The sequence below is a fragment of the Siniperca chuatsi genome, linkage group LG15 (assembly GCF_020085105.1).
Source record: "Siniperca chuatsi isolate FFG_IHB_CAS linkage group LG15, ASM2008510v1, whole genome shotgun sequence".
NCBI lineage: Eukaryota > Metazoa > Chordata > Actinopteri > Centrarchiformes > Sinipercidae > Siniperca > Siniperca chuatsi.
In genome coordinates this window covers 3,137,918-3,162,613 of record NC_058056.1, presented here as the reverse complement: position 1 = coordinate 3,162,613, position 24,696 = coordinate 3,137,918, and the positions used below count along the sequence as shown (strand labels likewise).

Sequence of the window (24,696 nt, the reverse complement as noted above, 5' to 3'; positions counted from 1 at the left end):
AATTTGATAAATTGATTTAATACTTTCTTTTCTTTTATTGTACTCATTGCATTTTTCACAGATATCTCTTTAGCTGTTTCACCATTGTTCTCAATCTGGTTTAATGTTTTACATTTTTGAGCAGATTCTCAACACTTCATTCAAATATTTGCTCAGTTTGTCAGATCTCTGACCATAAAATAGCTGCAAAATGCATTAAGATCAATACCAGGGAGTACACATGATTGACACTTTTTGTCCTCCGCTTTAGTAAATACTTCTGGTGAGGTCAGTGCTGTAACCATGGCGTCCCAGGAGAAGCAGCCCCAGGGGCGTGGCCTATCCTCTCTATTTTCTTGCTGCTTCAAAGGAAGTGACCAACCAGAGATCACCTACTGCCATGACAACATCAACACCGTGGCTATACTGGAGCCCAGTCTGCCTATGCCCCCCCTTCAAGAGCTGGACTCGATGTTCACTGAGCTGGTGGTGAGTACAAGACCAGAGTCAATGTTCCTCTTCTGAACACTGGGTATTTCTATGTGCCTTCAAGCATCTGTAATTATTCAACAGCTTTCTTCCTCATTCTCCCTTTCTATCCTTTTTTTCTTCTATCCCAGGATGAACTGGACCTAACAGAGGAGCACAGAGCAGCCATGTTTGCTTTGCCAGCAGAGAAAAAATGGCAGATCTACTGTAGTAAGAAAATGGTAAGAAATTATAACTACAACAGCCAACTTATTTGTATTGGCAGTTTATGTGTAGTGAGCTCCTGGGCAGCTGCTTTTCTTGGGCAAGACTTGCTACCACACAAGAGTTCAATATGCCTCAAACGAACTGCTACTGCTGTGGTTCATTACAGGGTTGGTGGTCCGATCCCCACCTCCTGCTGTCCACATGTCAATGTGTCCAAATTGCTCCTGATGGCTGTCCAGCACACTGCGGCAACAACCTTGTAAAACACTTTGGATAAAAGTGCTATATAAATGTAGTCATTTACTGATTCACACGCACAAACCATCACGGTTACATTCAAGAGAGGGAGTTTTAAAAGTATTGATCAATTAATGAAATGTTAAGGCTTTTGTTATGGGAGCGTTTTTGCATGATTTACAGGTGTTTCAGCCAATATTAACTGTGTTTACTGTTTGCTAGTCCCTCTTCAGCTCCACTAAGGCTCCATACCTTTTGACCAAAATTAGATTTTCTGGCTCCAGTAACTGACAAAGATGGCAACAATCAAAAAAAAACCCAATTGAAAAAATAAGTCCCTTCAGAAACCTGTGGGTGATGTCACAAATCCCCATGATGTCCATATTTTCAATAGTCTATGACTATGAATACATGGCTATATCTATATGATGTTACATACAAGTAGTTGTTTGACACAATGGCTGGGATCATGCACCCATCCATGTAAATTTTACAAAATTTTTAAATTTGCAAATCCCCACATGTAAATGCCATACCTAGCCACAAATCATGTATACTACTTTTTGGAGCCGCTGCATGTTCCTCGATTTCTCTATTTTGATTAAAAAAAAAAGGCTAATAGGCAAAATATGACAGATGGATTTGTTGTCTAGTATATGTAAGTATATCCATGACCTGTGTGTCTGTATATATGTGGATTTCAGGAGGCAGAGGAGAATAAAGGAGCAACCAGCTTGCCGGAGTATTATATTGACCATCTCGTGTCCATCGCTGCTGTGAGTAACTCTCTAAAGTCTGTTTTCATCCCGCTGTTCCCAGTTCATTCAGACACAGATAGACAAATTTTGCTTTAAAAATTTTCTTTGTAAAAATATTAATGATTTTTAAAGCCACTTTGAGTAATTAAAAAAAAACAAAAATTTTGTCACCCCTTGTAGTAGCATTATAAAGTACACAGATGACAATGCACACCAAACTTATTTAAACAGAATCATTTTGCACATGAGGGTTTGAAAGTTTGATTCTTTTTTTCATGATGGACATTGTCATATCTATAGTAGTTATATATTTGCTTTTGAATAATAATGTTAATTTATATGACATTGCCATTTTTTTTAACTTAATTTCAGCTGATATCACAGAGTGTGCCTATCCTACACTATAAACCACCAACATTTAGTTCTAGTGAGGAGCCAAAGGGACAGTTTGTCCAAACTCTCTCCATTGTTGCCTCTGAGTGTGTATATAACCTATTTGGAATTGTGAAAAATTGTGAGGAATTATTTTGTTTAACCTCTCTCTTCCCAGAGGAAAACTCTGCTGGCACTGGAGAATGAGGAAGAGCAGGGAGTACACAAGATTTTGGATGGTCTAAAGACAGCACTGAGGACACAGTCAATGAGGTACAATTCCAGTTCTTACACACATGTTATTCTGAAAATGTTATTTCATTTTCCCCTGTACTGTAGTGACCCAAAGACTCCCTTAACCTGCCATTGTGATTGATCTCCCTCAGCTTTGTGACACGATTCATTGAGTTGGATGGCCTGTCTTGTATCCTGAATTTCCTCAAGTCAATGGACCACGAGACCACCGAGTCTCAGGTCCACACCTCACTGATTGGCTGCATCAAAGCTCTGATGAACAACTCTCAGGGCAGAGCTCATGTCCTGGGTCACTGTGAGAGCATTAATATCATCGCACAAAGTCTCGCCACTGAAAACATCAAAACCAAGGTATATAGGTGGAACACAATCAGCACATAGAATACTTTGTAACTTTCTTTTATTCTAAAATCATGAAGCAGATTTGTTAGAAGGTGGGGGGTTGGTGGATGCATGGTTGTTTTTTGTATGCTGGTTTGAAATTAGGTACCGTTCTGCATGGATGGATCACTGAACAGGCTGGGTCAGGGGGGACCCAGAGCCAGAGCCTCTGTTTGAAGTGACTATTAACATTTCTTGCAAGAAAGTCAATCAAACGATTACAAAGCGACTCAGAACCACCACAAAGAGATGCAAAATGGCCGCACAGAGATGCAAAACCACCACAAAGAGACGCAAAATATCCACAAAGAGACACAAAATGAACACAAAGAGACACAAAATGAACACAAAGAGACACAAAACGACCACAAAGAGACATAAAAAGACCACAGAGAGACACAAAATAACCACAAAGAGACACAAAAGACCACAAAACGATATAAAATGACCACAAACAAACTTTAAGGTCTTCATCAGGCAAACATCCATGTGAAGAAAAAAAAAACAGGCTTTATACTGTATACATACAAAAAACAGCTCAACCTACACTTGATGATACAAAAAAAACTTATGGCTGTCATCACGGTCTGAGAAGAGATGGCAATACTATAAAGCAAAGACAACAACAAAACTACGTGACATTGTTGAGGAATTGCAAGAGCAGGTGAAGATCACTACAAACAAAGATGGCAACACAAGAACAACTGTAACTGACGTGTTCTGCAAGGTTGCAGAGACACTGTGACCACTATTAAAGGTGGCAAAGGAGCAAGCCACTACCTTCTAGTTTTGTTGACCATAATTGGATTTTTGCAAAGATTTGAGGAGAGGATTACAGTATATTAGAGAGGGAAAACTGGTGATGAGATGATGTACTCAAGTCTCAAGTCAGACAGTTACATAAAAATTTGGATTTCATGATTTTTCTGATTACAGTTTTTTATAAATGACTTCTTTAAGATCAAACTTTTACCATGTCCCTGTAAACAATCATGAAATCATTTCTCCTTCTCATTTGTAATTAACCATTCTTTTGTCTCTCCTTAGGTTGCAGTGTTAGAGATCCTCGGGGCAGTATGTTTGGTGCCAGGAGGCCATAAGAAAGTACTAGCAGCCATGTTGCACTACCAGAAATTTGCCTCAGAGAGAACACGCTTTCAGGTCTGCTTTTGCTTTGTTAATTTGTGTGCGCTTCATTCAATTTTCTGCAAAGGACGATGCAAGTGTGGATGAAACAGATTCATCTGATTTCTTGACACGATGACCGAAAGCATAACACACAAAGCAAAAAGTTTGGCATTATAGTATAAGAGTAATAGTATGGTATTAAAATGCCATCACGTTTAGGTGTTTTAGGTGGTCAATAATTAATAATAATAAAGCAACCACTATACAAACTAGGCAAACAAGACCGGACACAATACAAATGCTCACAGTGATATAGAATGCTGCAGAGGCTGCATCTCATTGGAGTTAAATTGGAGCCACCAGGCGTCCAGGTCATGGTTAATTTATTTGAACATAGCTCTCTTCATTGCTTCACCTTCTCTCACTCCTGGCCATCCCATCATGCTTCTCCAAAGCGATTTGTTGCTTCCTGTAGAAAATGAATTGGAGTGTTTGTCTCCGCCTAGCTCACCATATTCGGTATGTTTTAAAAGAATAAGCCATAATAGTAACTCCAAGAGGCTACAATAACATTACAAAATAAATGTGTTGGACAGGATTAACAACATACTAATGCCGTGGAGCTAAATATGTAGGATATGGTTTGAGGTGGGTCATCAAAATCAGTAGGAATCATCCTCGAGGGACCATTAATATTTAAATCAGATTGTGACAGAAAGTGATTGGCATCATTATATTTGAGTCCACAGCCAGCAGGGAAAGCATTTGTTTAAACATGAAAACCAGCTGACCACCTATTTTCTCTGTTAAGATGACTGACATGTCAACTTGTCATATCAAATGTGTATCCATCTTGCATTACAGTTTACAGAGATTGCTAACTTTGAGAGACCAAAAGCTTTATTTATCCATACAAAAATGTTTTATAATGGTATAACTTGAATATTTTCTGTTTTGTGTGCAGACCCTGCTGACAGATTTGGATAGATCCACAGGCCGTTACAGAGATGAAGTTAATCTGAAGACTGCCATCATGTCCTTCATCAATGCTGTGCTCAGCCAGGGAGCAGGAGAGGTGAAGGGCTGTTTATCTGTGTCTCCCTTAAAGGAAAATCCTCTGATTTGAATATCTGTTTATGATGTCAAATGTCTTTTAGGAATTGGTTTGTGATGCAGCATGACACACTATAATATTTTTTTGGTACCCTCTTTTCTTCAACATGCATCCTCTTAAAGGCTAAGTCTGGCATACTTTTTCTTATTGTCAACAAATCCCATGAAAAGACCGAAAACAACAGTCTCTGTCTTCCCTACTTTGTCTGTGGCTCTCAGCTCCAAGCACATTGGTTCCTACTGAAGACGTAAATCTTTAAAAACACCTCACAAACAACCCACTTCAGCGGTGTGGCTCATTGATGTGTTTGTAATTGTTTTTTGGAGCTCTATGGCAGAGAAGAATAAGATATATCAAGCTTTAGAAACACACACAATAATTGTTAGTAGGATGGTTTGTGTCTTTTCATTGGATTCACTCAAAAAAAGAATACTGCCAGTGTATAATGGCTTAGGCACATGTACTGTATGCAGTACATTTTTTCCAGTGTTTTACATATCGATCGCATCTTAGTCTTAGGGAAAAGGTCAACTTCTCCATACCATTTAATTTGCAGTTGCAGTCCGGTTGTCCCTTGTTGGAGGGTTTGCCTGCAGCCACTTGCACGTGATGGTTTTCTTGAAGTCTAATGAGTTGTTGTTGCTAGAGAAATAGATCTAGAAAGACATCTTTACATTATGATTCCGAGGCAATGATGCCACTACCTGATGGTTTCTGCTGTTCGTAAGGGAAGCTGAAATAATAACTGCTATCAGGCACCAGTGTGGCTGCGCTATAAGTACTGTCTCTTTAAGTGACATCATATTCTAAACTACTCTCCTGAACTCTCTTCATATTTTTTACCTGTCCTATCTTTACATATTGTCTACCAAAAAGATGAATAGGATGATTCTGTTATATTATTACACAATATGATATGATATGTGTGTGTGTGTGTGTGTGTGTGTGTGTGTGTGTGTTTTCAGACCAGTCTGGAGTTCCGTATCCATTTGCGCTATGAGTTTCTGATGTTGGGCATTCAGCCGGTCATTGACAAACTGCACTCCCATGAGAACGCCAACCTGGACAGGTACATCAGGTGCACCAAAAGGTGCTAGCATCAATACTGTGTCATGGAACTAATGAATAAGTAAAAGGTCAGGGGATCATATTTGTACGTAGACATACTTGATTTTAAATTGCTTTCTGAGTTCAGTTGTTACGTGTATTGTTGATTTCAGACATCTCGACTTCTTCGAGATGTTGAGGAATGAAGATGAGCTTCTGATGTCCAAACGCTTTGATGTTGTAAGTCATTTAGACAAACCTTCATGCTGTCCAAATGATTGTTTTCTATATTTTACATCCTTTACATCCAGTAACCAGCTGAAATACAAGCTCTTAAAGATGAACTGACTGAACACAGCATCAATCATTAGTTCTGGTACACACCACGACTTTAAGGGGAATTTTATGGATTCTTGGAAATCAAAACAACATGTTAACATGCTGCATATTTTTATTGAAAGTTTGACAATTATACACTACTAAGGAGTGGTGTATTCCAGTGTTCCTTTATAATAAAACACACTTGGACCAGCTCGTCTTCTGCATTGCATTTCTTTTTGATGTCAAATGAAATGTGAAAATGCAAATCAGATGTGTAATGTGTTATGAACCTGATGATGTCTTTTGGTACACTGTCTCAGGTCCATATAGACACTAAAAGCGCCAGCCAGATGTTTGAGCTGATCAAGAGGAATCTGAACCACACTGAAGCTTACCCTCACCTCCTGTCTGCACTGCAGCACTGTCTCATGATGCCATGTAAGACTGCCCGTCTGTCTGCTTGCCTACAATTTACTTATTTACTTTTTTTTTTTTTAAATGCCATAAAATGATCCAGGACAGTAGCAGCTGTTCCCTCTGTTGACTCCTCGCTGTCTGTCTGCAGATAAGCAGAACAGTTCCACACTTCAGTACTGGGTGTTGTTGGACCGGATAGTTCAGCAGCTGGTTCTGCAGACAGACAAAGGTGAAAACCCTGATGTCGCTCCGCTGGAGGACTTCAACGTTAAGAATATTGTACGCATGTAAGTTTCCAGGGTTCCTAACTCATGGCATGAGCATCAGTGCTGCAGACTCTACAGTTTTTAGTAATGATGACAGATGAGATTCAAATAGCACCAATGGAACAGTGCTCTCTAAAATAAAGTTTATAGTAACATTTCACATTCAGGCAACTTTTCAAGGTTGCTCAGTAGTCTGAAGGGTAATCGTTATAGTTCTATTAGTAATCCCACACATTCTTAATGAAGCAGAGAAATATTGTGTCATATTGTAGCAAATCAACATTGATTTGAATAATTACTTACCATAAACTTCATCCTATCTAACACCATTTACCTCTTGCTGTTGATATAGTAAAGTCAAACAACTACATGAAGTAAAAACTTTATTAACAAAAAATGTTTTGTAATTTTGATCAAATTTCATAAAAGAAGTACATGTGACATATTTATAAGTGAAGCATAAAGACATGTTTCAGAAACTGTACTGTAGCACAAGACGTGTTATTGTCCTTAAGATAAAGCCTGTGGACTGATGCAGGGTCCAGCACTTGATTGGAAAACCCCAATCTCCAAAAAAAAAAAAATGCTTATGGTGTGTGTGTGTGTGTGTGTGTGTGTGTGTGTGTGTGTGTGTGTGTGTGTGTGTGTGTGTGTGTGTGTGTGTGTGTGTGTTTGTGTCTATAGGCTTGTCAAGGAGAACGAGGTCACACGATGGAAAGAACAAGCAGATAAAATGAGAAAAGGTAAACACACACATGTGTGTGCAGAGGGGATTTGAACTTTGCTCCTGTTATACCAAAGGGGGAAATGGAGACCTGAATATATATTTTACTCCCATAATCACCACAGGTTAACATGTGCAAAAGAATAATCAAAAACAGTTACAATAATACATTTCTTTTTTCATTATTAATTCACCCAAAACAGTATGACTTTTACAGTTTTACATTTTGCTGAACTGATCAGCTGGGAATTAGCTTTGCTAATTTCACTATGCAATTAACAAAACAAACTAGACCTGCAAGTGGGTACATCAGGATCCGAGCATGCGATGTGACGATGCTTGTTTGTTGTCTTTGGTTCTGCTCCTTCACTCACCATCTGTCCTGGAAGTCACTCGTTTCTAGCCGTCTCACCTTGTCTTCTCTGCAGAGCATCAGAACCTACAGCAGCGGTTTGAAAAGAAAGAGAGGGAGTGTGAGGCCAAGAATAAAGAGAAAGAAGACATGATGGAGATGCTGAACAAGATGAAAGACAAACTTGAGCGAGAGAGCAACGACCACAAGCAAGCTAAAGTGCAAGTGGCAGAGCTGTCTGCTCAGCTGCAGCAGCTCAGTTCTGTATGTTCACTAACGCAGTATACGTTTATCTAAAATGTCATTGATAAGTTTCACACAGTGAACTTTTTTCTATATTTGTGTAATATTGTGATAAAAAAGATTTTTTTCATTTTCATTGATCATTCATGTCGTGGTCGTCTGTCTGTTCATAATGAATCTCTTTTTGTTTGATGACGTTGTTTTCGCTTCTGTTCTCTTGTCAGACCTCCAGTGTTCCTGGAGGACCTCCTGTGACTTCTGATGGTTTAGTTTCTTCTGGTCCTGTTCCATCTATCCCTTCTTCTTCTTCTTCTTCTTCTCCTCCTCCTCCTCCTCCTCCGCCACCTCCTCCTCCAGGAGGCCCACCAGCTTTTGGTATGGCTCCATTTGCCCCACCTCCTCCTCCAGGAGCTGCCCAGGAGAAGAATATTCCTTGGCCGTCTAAGCCACTGAAGTCATTCAACTGGAGCAAACTGCCTGAGGTACACCTACCACTGCCAGGCTGCTACAGCCCCTATTATGACTGTCACTACCGCTGTAACTATACTGTTACATTACATTACTACATCTACTACTGCAGTGCTGCTACTATTATTACTACAGTATTCCTCACGTATCAAAAAAAGGCTAAGGCCTCTAGTTTCACAGCAGTGTGGTACAGCGCTATGTGCTGGCTGTAGACCAGCTGCTATGTGTTTGTGAACACTGATCTATGTCTTCAGTAGGAACCAGTGGGCGTGGGGTTGAGAGCAATGGAGGGAAGTCAGAAAGTCTTGAGAGACAGACTTACACATTGTTGGTTTTGGTCTTTTCGTGGGATTTGCTGACAGTAAGAAAAATATAGAATAACCTCAGACTGATCAGCAAATGCCAGACAGTAGCTGGCAGTCCTCTTTGGGAGTAAACAGCTGTGAGATGCAGTTGAACCTTGAGGGGAGCTTATGTTGACAAACTGCATTATTGTTTGTTTCAGAGCAAGATAGAAGGAACCATATGGAAAGAGATCAATGATCTCAGGGTGTTTAAAGTACTGGATCTAGACGAGTTCCAGAGGACCTTCTCAGCTTACCAGAAGCCACAAGTAACACATTACACACTGACACTAAACATATAACATCCCTGCCGTCCCCTCTGCAGCACTGTAATGCTCTCTTTTGCCTTTTTATTTTATGTTCATTCATTCTTTGTGTCATTGGCATATTTATCCATCCATTCATAGATTTCTTTGACATTACTTATGTTCAGTCAAATTTACTAGTGAAGTTGTCAAGTCTTTTTTTTTTTTTTTTTGGTATGCCTAGTCTCCATTTCAAACACAAGTCCAAGCAATGCACTCAGACACAAGAAAAGACTCACTCAAAAGCCAAGAGCAGCTGTGGTTGCCAATGATTTTTTTTTTCTCATTTCTTCATGAACACATTATCTTATTTTTTCCATGCATTGTTGTACTAATGTTTGTTTTTTAAAATAGTTATCTCGAGATAATGATATTGTCATGATTTAAATGCCCAGTTCCCAATCTTGGCAGTGCAGAGTTCTGCTATATTGCACTGTATTTTGTTGCATTCTAACACCTTTCTGTGTATTAACAGAAGGATGCTGAGGATGACCATTCCTTTGCTAAGAAAGTCAAGGAGCTGTCAGTAATCGATGGTCGGCGAGCACAGAACTGTAACATTCTGCTCTCACGGTCAGTATGTGTGAGGGTTATGAATGAATAAAAAAGCCACTGCAGGATGTCAACAATGGAAGTCATGCATTAACTCTGTCTGTTGCTATTAGCAGCTTGGATTAATTGTTCATCTCTACATGTGGGCTGTTTCCACACATTATGATTCACCAATAACCTGGTACATTGTTGTCCATTATATGTTGAAGTGAAACATCATTATCATTGTAAACTTGGGTATTATGAATTTCCTTTCCCACTGATATTTACCTCATTGTTGGCTGTTTGAGAGGAAGTTCCTCCTTCTTTATGTTACATTTGGTGTGTGTGGTGCCAGGTGGCCCTGACCATGACCCAACAATAACTCCTCTGTACACCTTCTCATTTGAGGAGGAGGTGCAGATTCAGCCCACTAGCATGAAGAACTCCGAAGGATAATGAGATATCTGAAAAAGTCTGGATTTAAAGCCCCCATGTGTATTGGGTTCATCCATGGGCCAGTTTGTTTCAGCACTGTTCATTGGGGGGGGGGCTAACATTTTACAGGTGCAGTATAGGCCTGTATGTTTTCCATACGCTTTGCTTGTTATTTCTTTTAATTCATTTAAGAATAACATTGATTTTTAAAAAACGTTTTAGGATTGTATATGACGGCAGATGTCATTATTCTCATTAGTAAGTCAGACTAACAGAGTTACAGCAGTTTATGTTTACACTTATTTGGTAAAAAAAAAAAAAAACTTTCTGCACCCATAGTGGCCTGCTTGATTTATGATTTATGAATGAAGGTACTGTTGTTGACACAAATCTGCTACGGTCAAATAGGCCAAATAAATTACTTACCTGTGTAATTCATCCTGTAAATGTCTTAGACTGCATTTCAGCTCCATGCACTGTTCAAACAGCGTGCCTCTCTTCATGTGGGAGCAGAATTTGATGTGACAAGGTCATATTCATTGAGATTTATATGAGCCTTGTATTTACATTGTTATCTACAGTAGATTCATGAAGAATCATGTAAAGGTTTTGATGCAAACTGCAAAATGGAAAGCTTTTTTTAAGGGGCCAAACATTTTCGTTGGAGGGCCAGATTTGGCCCACAGGCCGTTATTTGCTTACCACTGGCAAATGTTTTTTTTAGGTATGATATGAAAAAAATGCCATCAAAATTTCTGTCTTACAGGCTGAAGCTGACCAACGAGGAGATCCGCCATGCCATCCTGACCATGGATGAAGAGGAAGACTTGCCTAAAGACATGCTGGAGCAGGTGCCAAGACATACACATACAAAGAAACACACAACACAATCTGAAGACACAATGGACATGCTCCATGTCTTCCCCATAGACAATGTTAGGTGACTGGCTTTTGTACTGATGTACTACATCACAATGTATATTGATATTGTAATATAAAATTACATTTACCAGTGATAGAAGATTTTAGCAGCTTAATTCACTTTTGGATTTAGGGATAATATTGGATCAGTTCAGCAACTATGATGCATGTTTCTAACTGACAGTCTTATCTATTTTGGGCTCATTCATGTCTTATAAATAGTCACATAAAGACCTTTTCAAATCAAATGCACTCATGATATTGTGTGGGTATGTGTCTGTGTGTGAAGCTTCTGAAGTTTGTTCCTGAGAAAAGTGACATTGAGCTGTTAGAAGAACACAAGCATGAGTTGGAACGTATGGCCAAAGCAGACCGCTTCCTGTATGACATGAGCAGGTACACACAAAAACAAAAAAACACACACACACACACACACACAGCAACACTTCTGAACACACAGCCCGGATATGTCTTTCAACGTGGCAGTTTATCAAAGCAAGACCACACGAGAGAGAGGCTGTACACTTTTAGCTCCTCGGTAGATCCTGTATGGAGGAAAAGCATGAATTATCACACTAACCTTTGCGGGGTGAAACACCCAACATCACAGCTGGGTATGGTCGGCTGTGGTGACCATACCCACAAGCAGGATTATTAAACTGCCATGCTTCATCAGACGTGCTTGTCGTATTGTCGAATAGCTTCGGAAACCCCCACCCTCCACACCTTTCCGATGTCGGATTATGCTATTATGCTGCTATGTATGCTTTAGTCTGGTCAGAGAGTGTATCAAAATCTTGGAATCTACATTTAATTTTTGTAAAGAGCTTTGTTCTAATGTTTTCAGATGTGCTACATTGTAGCAGGAAATGTTGCTCTGTCTCCACCTCTCTCTGTGGACAGAGCGGACACTGTCTGTCTTCTCTAGGCAGCCAGGTCTGCCTGTGTCAGCCCGTCAGACAGATACATCCACGTTACTTACGCTCATCTCTATGAAACATCTGGATCCTCGCTGTGCTGCATTATTACAAACTATGATGAACCAGTCGTGGGTCACATCTCTCGTGTCCAGGCGCTGTTTCTCCCTCTTCATCTCCTTGCAGTTCTCATGCATTAGTTCCTGTTGTTGACTGTGTCGTTGCTGTGGCTGCTATGTTGGTGTTCAAGTTTGCTGTCGGCCGTAGTGTAAAACGTTCTAAAATTGTTGTTAATAACTATTAGATATAAGTTATCCTTGCCATTCAAATTAATACAAAAAACATGAATATCGCGCACCATTTAGTATGGTGTCATTATGTAGACTGACCTTCTCTCAGCAACCCAAACTGTGACTGACTTCCAGCTCGAATCCTCACTCACTCTGAGTGAGGATTTCTCCCTTGCAGCACTGTAATCACAAATCACAGTCACTTACTGACAGTCCTCGCAACATGGCTGTGCACACTGCACGCACCGCTCCACTTGTGTGGATGGACAGATGTGGCATCTCCAGTGTTTTTGTGCGAGTTCCTCAGCTGAAGCGGCTCTGTTTCTGGAAAAACCAAAGACTTTTAGAGCATCCATCAGCTTTTGGAAGTAATGGCCCCTCTCTCCTTTTCTCCAGCTGAAGACAGAGATTTTCCAGGAAAATGCAACACTTGTAAGATCTTGTGACTTCCCAAGTTGGAAATTTGGCAGGAAAGCTACTTTTTAGCAGCAAGGTTGAGGCAGTTGAGATAATTATATGAGGTTCTCTCATCAATCCTAACTCCTCTTGGGAACGCTACTTGAACAATATCTTGTCCTATTCAGAACTCATGTCGTCTGTGCTAGCTTCGTCATTCTCATCCTCCAGTTCTGCTTTTAAATGACCTGATTCACATATGGCACAAAAACAAATTCCTCATCATCAGTAGCCTCAGGTACATCTTCATTTCCAGAGTGAAACCAATATGAAAGAGAGTGCTGCTCTGCACTATACCTGACACCCAGGTGCTGCACCATCATGTTACTGTGACAGTAAGTTAATGTAAACACACTTTTTCATCATCGTGTCTGTATTTATTCACAGTAACAGTGAAGCAGTGCCATCATGAGGCCAAACAGGAAAACACAACATTACCCACCATCACCTGCATCCAAGATTCCATGAATAAAAAAAACACTTACATACCTCGGGTCTCTAGTGACACTAAACTTTTGAGAGAAAAACATTAGACAAACAAAGCTTTTTTTTATTATCATTTTTTACATTTTACACCAGAACATTGTTAAAAACAAATAGTTTGAGGAATACCAGGGAGCTGAGTGCTTAATTGAATCAAATGAGTGGATTAGACAGGCTGTAATATAGTCACAGGTTGCTAAAGACCAGAGGTATGCGTTTAAGGGTGAACCTAAACAAAAGGTTTGTGTGTGATCTGCAAAGAAGTTTGATGTATAATTACTTTGAACTGATTTTGCCAGTGACTCTGTAGAGACAAGTTGGATCTGAGTCCTCTGACAATTTTCTGTCCTCACCCAGCATCAACCACTATCAACAGAGACTCCAGTCCCTCTACTTCAAGAAGAAGTTTGCTGAGAGAGTGGCAGAGGTCAAACCTAAAATCAAAGGTACTCTTTTCTATCTCGAAGGGTCATTAGTTCACATTGAATAAATGGATGAAAATAAATATTTGAGAGGGGGGCTACATTTGAACCTAAGGTACATGTCATTGCTATGGATGAATGCATTTCTCTCTTAAAGTTTCTTTAAGCTTTGTTTTGTATCCCCTTGCTGAAGATATTCTAAGATATTATATATTACAATTTTGATTTGAATGCTGTCTGTGAACATATATGACATTCCCTCCTTGTCTCTGTTGTTTCAGCTCTGAGTCTCGCATCCAGGGAGGTGGTACAGAGCGGGACACTGCGTCAGCTCCTAGAGGTGGTTCTGGCCTTTGGGAACTACATGAACAAAGGACAACGAGGAAATGCCTATGGATTTAAAGTGGCCAGTCTCAACAAGATAGCTGACACCAAGTCAAGCACTGACAAGTACAGTTCACAACATAATAGGACTTTTTCCACATAAGAGATTTTGCCATGTGACTGTAGGAAAAGCACAGCTTTAAATAATACAGTGAATAATGGCTGAATTCAGTTGCAGGGTCCTGGTATTGTTCACTGTCATGGCTTACTGGGACACTTGAATAGAACAGAGCCATTGTTAATGTTATTAGTAACACCTGTGCTTTCCAACTACTGTATGACCAGTCAAAAAACAACTGAGAAATGATAAATGATAAATTATTAAATGTATGTGGTGTGTGTGTGTGTGTGTGTGTGTGTGTGTGTAGAAACATCACTCTGCTTCACTACATGATCACCGTACTGGAAAAGAAATTCCCTAACGTGGCAGCTTTCAGTGAAGAGCTACAAAATGTGCCAGAAGCTGCAAAAGTCAAGTAAGAACGAACAGACACACACTTTTTGGCAGTGGCTGTTGAAGTAATACAATAATGTTGTTTTAAATATATTGTGAGCCTGGTATAGTCATATTTATAGTACTGTACAGCAACACTGGGATGGTACCAAACCTGGCAACCTTACCAAGCAGAGTGAAAAGTTTATTATGTTTAATGCAGCTGGCAATGACTGACTGTCATGTTACTCATTACCTCTACCCTCCCATGTGTTTCTCTGCCTCTTTCACTGTCTCTCCAGTATGACAGAGTTGGAGAAGGACATTGGCAATCTGAGATCTGGCCTAAAGAGTGTTGAGGTGGTGAGTGAGCTCAGTAGAGTGCTTGAAAATTGGTTCAATGTTGTCTAAGTATGATTAATCGCCCTACAACCTGTAAATCCATTGTAAAGAAAAGTAGAAAATAGATCGGTCTAACTGTGCGTCTCTCGGTCTGATGTGTGTTTGTCCATCTCCAGGAGCTGCAGTACCAGCAGGCTCAGTCCTCTCAGGGTCCTGCAGATAAGTTTGTCCCTGTGATCAGTCAGTTCATCACTGTGGCCTCCTTCAGCTTCTCTGATGTAGAAGAGTCACTCAGTGAGGCCAAAGAAGTGGTGAGTGGGCAATAGATAACTGTTCACATTACTTTTGTCCCATTTTCTTCTTCTGCCTTCAAAAACTTGTAACATCATCATAACACTAAGCAATCTCAAGGTGTAAATACACTGAGTAACCAGAAACCCAATTGACCATCTATGGGAGATTTTGGAGCGATGTGTTAGACATTGCTCTCAACCCCCATCATTAGGCTAGCTAGTCTATTTCTCAAATTGTTGATGTTAAGATGTGCCAATGGGTTGCCTATTAATATTCATGTTTGTCTTCACATTACATTATTAATAACTATAACCAAAATTACCATTAATAGCTAGTAGGTTGAAGGATTTGGAGTTCAACATAGAAGAGGTTGTCAAATTACTCACTCTTGTTCAACATTAAAGAAACCAAGGTCCAAAATGGCTGCCTGGATCCAAAATGGCATCAAACATAAGAAATCTAATTCAAAATGGCAGCTGGGCTGAGCAGCGGCCGCATGTTTAGACAACGAAAGGAAATTCAAAATGGCAGCAAGGCCATGTATGTTAAAGAGTGTGGCTCTGTTAAAGGACCAAAATGAAGTGTATGTGTGAACTGTGTAGGATAAATGGTGCCAGGTCAGAAAGAAGATAGTTAGTTGCATGCAAGACCCTGTATCTATGTGAACATAGAAACATACATAGTAGCCGTTGGCGCTAACTATTGTTGCAGAAACCTTACACAGGCCCTCGTATCGCTGCTGTAAGAGAGAGTTTGGTTCTGCTGTGTGTCTGCTCCAAGCAGATCACACTGAGAGGGAGACAGCAGCAGCTGTCTGCTGCTTTAGAGGAGTTCCTGGAGAAGAGAGAAAGAGAGAACAATGGCCGCTGACCCTTTTATTGACCTGGTGACATCACAGGTCACAGGTCAGACTGACCAATGGTAGCTGGAAGCTGGGTTCATGGGGAGGATTGTGGGAGGCTGAGTTCAATGGCTCTCCTTTATTTACAGAACAAAAGAGCATGTGGTCTCATAATAAAAAGTTCAGTTAAAGTCCCACAAATAAATGAATTCAAATTGTGGAGTTCCAATGGTCCCAACAAAGTTAATTTGTAGCCTCAACCAAAGAGAGTGAAGCACATGACCAAATGACCACCTTCTCCCATCCTGTCTCTTGTTGAAGTTTGGAAAGGCACTGAGACACTTTGGAGAAGACCTGTCCACCCTGCAGCCTGATGGGTTCTTTGGGATCTTTGACACTTTCCTTACAGCTTTCTCAGAGGCCAAACAGGACAATCAGAACATGGCCAGACGCAAGGAGGAAGAGGAGAGACGGGTACTCATGGAGGCACAGGTTAGAAGACATTATCAGCTCAGATAAAAGAGAGATGTACTGTAGGCCATACCTGCCAACCTTGAGACCTCAAAAATAGGAAGGATTTCAAAATGGGGGGGGATACGTCTGGCGTTACATTGCGTAAATCTCTGGCATAAACTAATATTCATTCAGTCAATCATTCTATTACTCTCTCCGTCTTTCACTCACTGAGAAGGACTGTACAGTGCCAGAAACAAGTTTGTGATAACAAAAACAAAAAAAAGGGTTGAAATTTTGTCACAAATCGGGAGAAATACGGGAGAATTGTGACCCCAGGAGGAAACAGGGAGAGGACAATGAAAATCAGCAGGGTCTCCTGGGAAAATCAGCAGGGTTGGCAAGTATGGTGTAGGCAGATGTGTGAAAATCATTGATTTGAAAGGATGCATAATGTATTTGAATTGTTATTTACCAGTTGTCTGTTACACATTGGTTAGATAAATGAAAAGCATTCTACGCTTTGCATTTGAATTTGCATTCATTAGAATATTTTGAAAACTGCACACATTTTGCCTATCCAGCCTCTCCTGTCATGATCTCGCTCTTTTATTCTCTAGCTGAAGAGAGACAGAGAGCAGAAGGTGAGGAAAGCCAAAGCAAATGAAGAAGAGGAGGGTGGTGAGTTTGATGACTTGGTGTCTGCTCTGCGCTCTGGAGAGTTGTTTGATAAGGATCTGTCCAAAATGAACCCTAGAAAACAGCGGAGACATAACTTGTTCGACAGCAGTCGAGAGAGACAAGTAACAAAACTAAACCAGTAGCAGGACACTTCATGGACAGCAGCACCTCACCAAGGGAACAGTTCAACATTCTGGGAGTCATACTTATTTTAACTTAGCGTAAAGACTGGACGCAGGGGGAAGCATCTAGACTGTCTCTGTCCAATGTAAAAAACAAAACAAAAAAAAACTAAAGGAATAGCTCAACATTCTTCAACAAGAACAAGATGTCCCGTATTACACACACTGCTTCCAAAATCATTGCTCTCCCAATCCCCAACCTCTCAGGTCTCAATAACGGAGCATGGCACTCACTATAGAACATGGCCGTGGACACCTCCTCAACCCATTTTTCACTCTACTCCCATCTGGTTGCAGATACAGGACATTTAGATAGAAAAAGGCGCGTTTCAGTAGAAGTTTTGTTTGCTTTTCTGAATTCCATAGCTCGCTAAATGTGCATGTATAGTGATGGAACTGGATTTTATATGTACAATGTACATATCTGTGTTATGAAGGCAAGAATAATGCACACGCATAATGGAATACTCCCCTTGGGGACAATAAATCATCATTTACTTATTTACTTTCCTGCCAAGAGTTAGATGAGAAGATGGATACTTTCATGCTTGTATGGCCTGTATGTATAGGAAGCTACTGCCAGCAGTCAGTTAGCTTAGCTGGAAACAGCTTGTCTGGGTCTGTACAAAGGTAACAAAATCCCCCTTCCAGCACCTCTAAAACTCACTGATTAACACGCTATATCTCGTTTGTTTAATCTGTACAAAAACTGAAGTGTAAAAATGACAAATTGTAGTTTATGGGGAAATATGTGCAAGACTATCTCTTGGTCGGGCCCAGTGGCTTCCTGGAGTCTCTGGTTGGTTGCCTGGCAATGTCACTGTGATGACAAGACTCTCAGAAGCTGCACACAGTTACAGCACTCGATTATTTCTTGGAGACTGTTGTTTGCTAAGAAATAATTCCACCACAAAACCATTCCTGAGATCACAAATTGTCATTCTTACATATCTGTGAGAATCGAACCACGTCCTGACTCCACGTCCATAGTCACCACACAGACATGAGATTGATATTAATATTCTAATCTCACTCTCACACAGAAAGCAAATAAGTGTATTTCACAAACAAAATGCAGTTGAAGAGACAAAGAGACCACAAAGTTTTCCTGTATGAATTCAACTTGCACTACTCTAGTTTTTATGTAAAAAAAAACAACCCCTGCTTACTTACTTTTAAGCTGTGTGTGTGTGTGTGTGTGTGTGTGTGTGAGTGCGTGTGTGTGTGTGTTATAAGGGTGGGTGCAATAAAGTACCATGTTTTGGAGTCCAGGTCCAGAGAATGAATGGTTGACTTACAGTATGTTTCGCTTTTTCTTGTGCTCAAAATTTACATTTTGGTAAGGACATTTTGCAAAATCTAACATAATATATAATTGACCAAGAGTGATACTGATTTATAACTTGACATGAATTAAATGTGTTTTTGTTTGTTTGTTTGTTTGTATGTGTAGAATGTCTCAAAGTTTCTTCAGATGTGTTATGTCACTGGCACAGACAAAAGCAGACACTGGAGCTGTCTGAAACTAAAGATACATTCTCTAACAATGTCATTTTTGTAACTTAATGTATCTAAATGGATTGACCTGAAGTAATGTAATTGTAGTGTTATAATATCCTTTGTATATTTGCCCAAGTTTGTACACCGCTGGTTTAATCATTCCTGAGTTCCATTAGAATTGTGAAAGAACTGTAATCTGTTCATCCTCTAAAACATTGATTTCAACTGTCAATATAAGTTCTGACAGTTTCAAATGTTCAGTTTGTTGCTGGCTGGCACACACTACTCTGTCCATTCTACACTTTGACATTTAATCCATTTTTTAATTCATTCAACAACAGTTTGAAAATGTCTGCACAATGACTGTATATTCTACAATAGTTGCATTTATAAAGTAGATTTTTAATATTTACAATCATTTTGAACAAAATACTGGATAGCATTCCTTATAAATCAATAACTATAAGTGTACTTCTCTAACCAAGGATCAGTATTATCAGTTGATAGGGGTATATACAGTGTAATATGGGTGGAATGATGAAATCACAGGTGTATTATTTATGAGAATTACAGCCTAACAGGGCTTCTTCATCAGCTGCTGCTGTAGCTTGTCCGTGTATACACTGATGGGTTTGAGTGGGTTTGGTGAAAAAGTCAGTAAAAGTGGAAATAACGATATAGCTACTGATGTGTGGTTTTTTTTTTTTGTAATTGTCTTAGATTTTTTTTAAAGAACTGAAGAGTTGAATTGAAGTAGTAGAACGGGAACTAAAAGAAAGAAAAATAATAATACTGTTCAACTGTTATTGTTACACTGTATTAAGAGATACTGTATGTTTATGTTCTGTCACTTCCAAGTCAACTTCCACACAACTTCCACATATGCACTGTATGTATATACAGTATGTGAGTATGTATGTAGGCTATAAACTGTATATATATATATATATATTATATATTTATATATGTATGTTTGTATATATACAGACAGGGGACAAATCAAAGGAAAAAACTGAATAAAAGAGAGGAGAAACATCAAATGCAGATGCTTCCATGCACCAGGGCTCACTGAATGATTTGGTGAGGATGAAAATGTGAATAAAATTCTACGGCCTTTACTGTCACCAGACCTCAACCCAGTTTCACACCTGTAGAAGATTTTGGACCAATGTGTAAGACAATTCTATCCACTACCATCTTCATAAGACCAAATTATATAACATAAACTTTCAATACCAAGCTATATTGTTGTATGTGCATTTTATTGTATATCCATATCTGTAGTGTATTGTGGTTTCATCATACTGAAAGCTGTATAGGCCTAGTTTAATTACACTGTACATGTAAAAGCCCAACTAGTGACAAGAGCTGAAAATGAACTAGCTATATATTAAATATATATTAAATAGCTATAAATTCGCTGGGAAGCACATCAGTTTCATGCTCTGTAAAGGAACTATGTTAACTTGCATCGTCCCTATTAAATAAAAAATCTAATAAATCAGAATTCATATCATTGTATTCCTAATATGTAGTGCCTTTGTATCTCAAACTGTAAATAAACCATGTATGAAATGAAGTGTAGCTGCTCTAGAACCACCCTAACAGCGTCGGCAGGATTGAGAATAGTTCTGAAATATAAAACAGTTGTACCAGTATAAAATAGCGATCAGACAGAATAGGATTTTACGGGATTTCAAATGAGGCTTTTGCACAACATTGGATCCCTTTATTGTAATCGTGCTGTCATCTGTCATTGCGGCTTTTGTCGTCTGTCAATCAGCTGTTATCTGCGCTTTCTCTGTGACTCACTCGATGTGACGTATCTTCCGCTTGCATACTGCAAAATGTGACCAGATGCAGTATAGACATCCTGGTATTTTTGCGCATACTGCGTTTGACATACTATGTATTGGAACATACTAAATATTTTTCTGGCATACTAAATAGTATGGTAGTATGGGTATTGGAACGCACAGTATGTTTAGAATGGTTTAACTAAACCAGAACTTTCAGCTGTTTAAAATGCAGCTGCAGGTTTGGATCTGATGAGCCAAAACTGCACAGATTCAGCTGCACCTACACTGTGTGTATGAGAGAGTGAGAGTAGACATGCCGAAGCGCCAGTGTACGCAGGATCCTGCCTAGGTTTTTGCTGGGGGACGACGACGATGAGGGCCCGCTGAGTGGACTTGGATGGCCGCAGCGGACTCGCAGCTGATGACCTGCCATCAAAACGGGTGGCAGCAGAGGGCTCAGAGTCTCACTTCATGAACAAGGAAGAAGAAGAAAAAGACGAGAGCAGCGAAGAGGAGGAAGAGGAGCTGACTCCTGAAGAACAAGCCAAAAAGAAGCATTTTCAGATGATGAGGAAGATGCATTACAACGAGGACATGAACATCAAGCTCATTGCCAGCAGGCTAGAAGATGACGAAGATGTAGACGAAGAGATGAGGGACGACACAGGAGAGGAGAGGGAGGACACTGTTGTTCTTGTAGTTTGGTACTTGGTGGTGTTTTCTCTCTGTTAAAGGTTAAAACAACTTCCCTTTGACCATTTCCACCAACCAACAAGCTTGCATCCGAGCAGTTAATTATCACATATCCAAAAGTATGTGTCCACAGGGGCGTTATTGGACACGAGGGGGTGCGCCGCTTCCCAGCATTGGACGCTTGATAGGCATGCCACTAGATGTCACGATAGATGAGAAAGGTGCTCTCCTTCCTTGAAACACAACAGGAAATACTTCCTGGTTGCACCTGATTGGACAAACACTTTCACTGTCTGCTCCCGGATTTCAAACCGGACCAACATGGCGGCTCGTTTGAAAAAAAAAGAGAAATAAGCCATGCAATTGCTGAATCTGTCTTCATTTTAGATCGAAAATGGTTAGTTTAAACGTTTTTTGGGAGTTTTCCAGAGGCTGCGAGTCATGCTGGACGCCCCTGATTTGCATAAAGTAGCCTAGATTCAACTTTATGTAAATGCAGAGCAACCAACGTGACGGCTCATCTCTCGAAACGCAACGCTACACTACCAGAATGCATTGCAGGGCTTTTTTACATAGATGAGAGCAGTGCATCTGGGTACTTGCGTCAATTCCCCACCCCCTTTAGGGTGAAAGCAGCCCTTCTAATTTGACTGGCGGTAAATGCAAATTCCGAGGTCTTTGCCAATTTAATAGCATAAAATAAGAATACTGTATTACTTTTTAGCTATTAGGAGCCCAAATCCTATGGCCAGTCAGGCAAACAATTATGTTATGTTGTCGCTGATTAATGATCTGCATCGTTATATAGAAAAAAATTAAGAAATAGGGGTTGATGAGTGTCCTTTCAGTGAAACGAACCAAGTGGACTAACTTGTCATACCATAATGAATCTCCAGGTAATGTATTTCTGACATCTGTCATTTTTTATGTTGTTAAGACACTTTATTTTTTGCTATTTTGGCAGTCTGTCCAATGTGAAGTTACTGTAAACTAACTACATCGCTGTGGCGATGGTAGAGCCATATTTTTTCACAGTAAAAACTTTAGTCACACCATCACTAAGACTCTTTTCTGATACGCTTCGATGTACAGGTACAATAAGCACACATGCCATTTACTCAGTAACATCATTAACTAACCTGTGATGAAGTACTTGCCACAGCGGTACACGTATTTAATGGCAGGGTCCCACAGTTTACCATTTTCATCTTCTCTGTGGATGGCCTGAAGCCACAGATCTCTTCTTTTACTGTCCTTCGCTCTTTGTGGGAAAAAAATAAATTGTAAACTGGGGCAGTAGCTTTTAGGCAAGGTGCCACTAGTTTTTTTCAATTTGGCACTGGCACTTTTACAGCGCTTGTTTTCACCCAAAAGGGGGTGTGGTCGTTCTGAAGACAGAAAAGTGACGTATGCCTGCTCTCATCTATAGACAATGAATGTAAAGCATGGAAATGATGTGGACACCTACCAGAAGTGCTTCATGGCCAAAGCTTTTCATCTTATGTTCTCAGCTGCTGGCTTACCTGATTGTAAATCACCCAGAATTTAAAGGAATTAATTTTTTTGACCATGAAATTCGCATAAGTCAATTCGCGGATGACACTGTTTTTTTCTTAAAAGACAAATCAACAATTGGAAAATCTTTTAACATCATTTCTATTTTCTCCAACGTATTTGGTTTAAGTTTACATCTGAACAAATGCAAATTACTACCACTGTATCATTGTACAGATGTCCATATAACGTCTATCCCAATTAAATCCGAAGTAAAATATTTAGGCATAAACTTAACATAAACGATGTAACAATATTCATGAAAAAAATAGAGAATATGAAAAAATCCCTAAAACATTGGCTTTTGAGGGACTGCTCCATTTTTGGTTGGAATTGGACTGTGGTTTAGTGGTAGAGTGGGTTGTCCACCACTCGGAAAGTCGGTGGTTTGATCCCGGCTTCCCCCAGCCCCCATGTCAAAGTGTCTTTGGGCAATACACTGAACCCCAAACTGCTCCCTAGGGCTGTGCTTTCAGTGTGTGAATGATTTACTTTCTTTGAACTAATGGCACCTGCCATCAGTGTGTGAATGTGATATGTAGTTGAAGTGCTTTGAGTAGTTGGAAAAGACAAGAAAGGCGCTATATAAGTATAGTCCATTTATCATTTAACTTATTGACTAAAGCTTAGGGTATGTCAAAATTGGTGTATCCATGTCACTCTTTATATCTTGCTTGGCAAAGCATCAAAAAGGTAAACTCGGTAATATACAATTTCATATGGAGGAGTAAAACACATTATATCAAGAAATCACAACTGGTCAAAGAATATAATAAGGGAGGTCTAGAAACACTGAACTTTGAATCAATGGTAGGAGGGTTCAAAATAAACTGGAGAAAAGCCTTTATGACACAGACTCAGTAACTATGATTTCATATCCCCAGAAATATATTTAAGACACCATCTCCACATTTAAGAGTAGGCTTAAGACTTTCCTCTTTGATAAAGCTTATAGTTAGGGCTGGCTTGGGTGAGTCCTGAACCATCCCTTAGTTATGCTGCTATAGGCCTAGGCTGCCGGGAGACTTCCCATGATGCACCTCTTTCTTCTCTCCTCTCCTCCTGTATGCATTTTTATCCCATTACTGCATGTTACTAACTCAACATCTTCTCTCTCCCGTAGTTTTGTGCTTTTTCATTTCTCTGCTCTCGCCTTCTGGTATTTCTACCTCCTGAGCTGCAGAGACTGGATCTGTGGTTGTGGGCCACCTGCTGCCCCCGTGTTCCTGCTCGACAACTGCTACTACAGTTGTTGTTATTGGCTCTGTTACTAATACTGTCATTATTTTTCCTATGGCCGTCATTCCTATTATTATTATTAATTTATTAATATTACCACTACAATTACGTTACTACTATTTTTAAAAATTCTAGGTGGTATTTGCATTGTGTGAATTGGCGCTATATAAATAAAATTGAATTTAATTGAATCAAAATCGGTATGACAAGAAAATTATCTTTGTTACAGACCTATTGGATGATCATGGTTTCTTCCTACAATTTAATACCTTTAAGGAAAGATTTGATTTGCAATGTTCCTACAGGGAGTTTAACAAAATGTGCAAATCAATACCACTCCTCTGTTACACTTAATACAAATCACGCTCTCCAACTCAAATGTACAGATAATCCTGCCAGATTTACGAATTTGCCAAATGCCAATCACCGATAAGAA

The 24,696-nt window shown here is 39.7% G+C and overlaps 1 protein-coding gene and 1 pseudogene across 3 annotated transcripts in view; both read left to right on the top strand.

Moving 5' to 3' along the window:
- LOC122861888 (disheveled-associated activator of morphogenesis 1-like) overlaps window positions 1-20,482 on the top strand; it is a 31,232-nt gene extending 10,750 nt beyond the window's left edge. For 2 of the 3 annotated variants that reach the window (XM_044166913.1, XM_044166911.1), the window contains 25 exons: window positions 251-468; window positions 600-689; window positions 1,617-1,688; window positions 2,221-2,315; window positions 2,429-2,648; window positions 3,726-3,839; window positions 4,771-4,881; window positions 5,886-5,989; window positions 6,141-6,207; window positions 6,609-6,726; window positions 6,854-6,992; window positions 7,656-7,714; window positions 8,124-8,311; window positions 8,515-8,772; window positions 9,264-9,371; window positions 9,883-9,980; window positions 11,143-11,227; window positions 11,587-11,693; window positions 13,801-13,889; window positions 14,147-14,315; window positions 14,618-14,725; window positions 14,985-15,045; window positions 15,201-15,335; window positions 16,481-16,651; window positions 17,233-20,482. In XM_044166913.1, the coding sequence (XP_044022848.1) occupies window positions 283-468; window positions 600-689; window positions 1,617-1,688; window positions 2,221-2,315; window positions 2,429-2,648; window positions 3,726-3,839; window positions 4,771-4,881; window positions 5,886-5,989; window positions 6,141-6,207; window positions 6,609-6,726; window positions 6,854-6,992; window positions 7,656-7,714; window positions 8,124-8,311; window positions 8,515-8,772; window positions 9,264-9,371; window positions 9,883-9,980; window positions 11,143-11,227; window positions 11,587-11,693; window positions 13,801-13,889; window positions 14,147-14,315; window positions 14,618-14,725; window positions 14,985-15,045; window positions 15,201-15,335; window positions 16,481-16,651; window positions 17,233-17,436 (3,156 nt within the window). In that variant the 5' untranslated portion in view covers window positions 251-282 and the 3' untranslated portion in view covers window positions 17,437-20,482. The remainder of the gene's footprint in view (window positions 1-250; window positions 469-599; window positions 690-1,616; window positions 1,689-2,220; window positions 2,316-2,428; window positions 2,649-3,725; window positions 3,840-4,770; window positions 4,882-5,885; window positions 5,990-6,140; window positions 6,208-6,608; window positions 6,727-6,853; window positions 6,993-7,655; window positions 7,715-8,123; window positions 8,312-8,514; window positions 8,773-9,263; window positions 9,372-9,882; window positions 9,981-11,142; window positions 11,228-11,586; window positions 11,694-13,800; window positions 13,890-14,146; window positions 14,316-14,617; window positions 14,726-14,984; window positions 15,046-15,200; window positions 15,336-16,480; window positions 16,652-17,232) is intronic. The other variant, XM_044166914.1, reaches the window with a different exon arrangement.
- Window positions 20,483-20,832: 350 nt separating this feature from the next.
- Window positions 20,833-21,652, top strand: LOC122862210 (annotated as a pseudogene).
- Window positions 21,653-24,696: the final 3,044 nt, after the last annotated feature.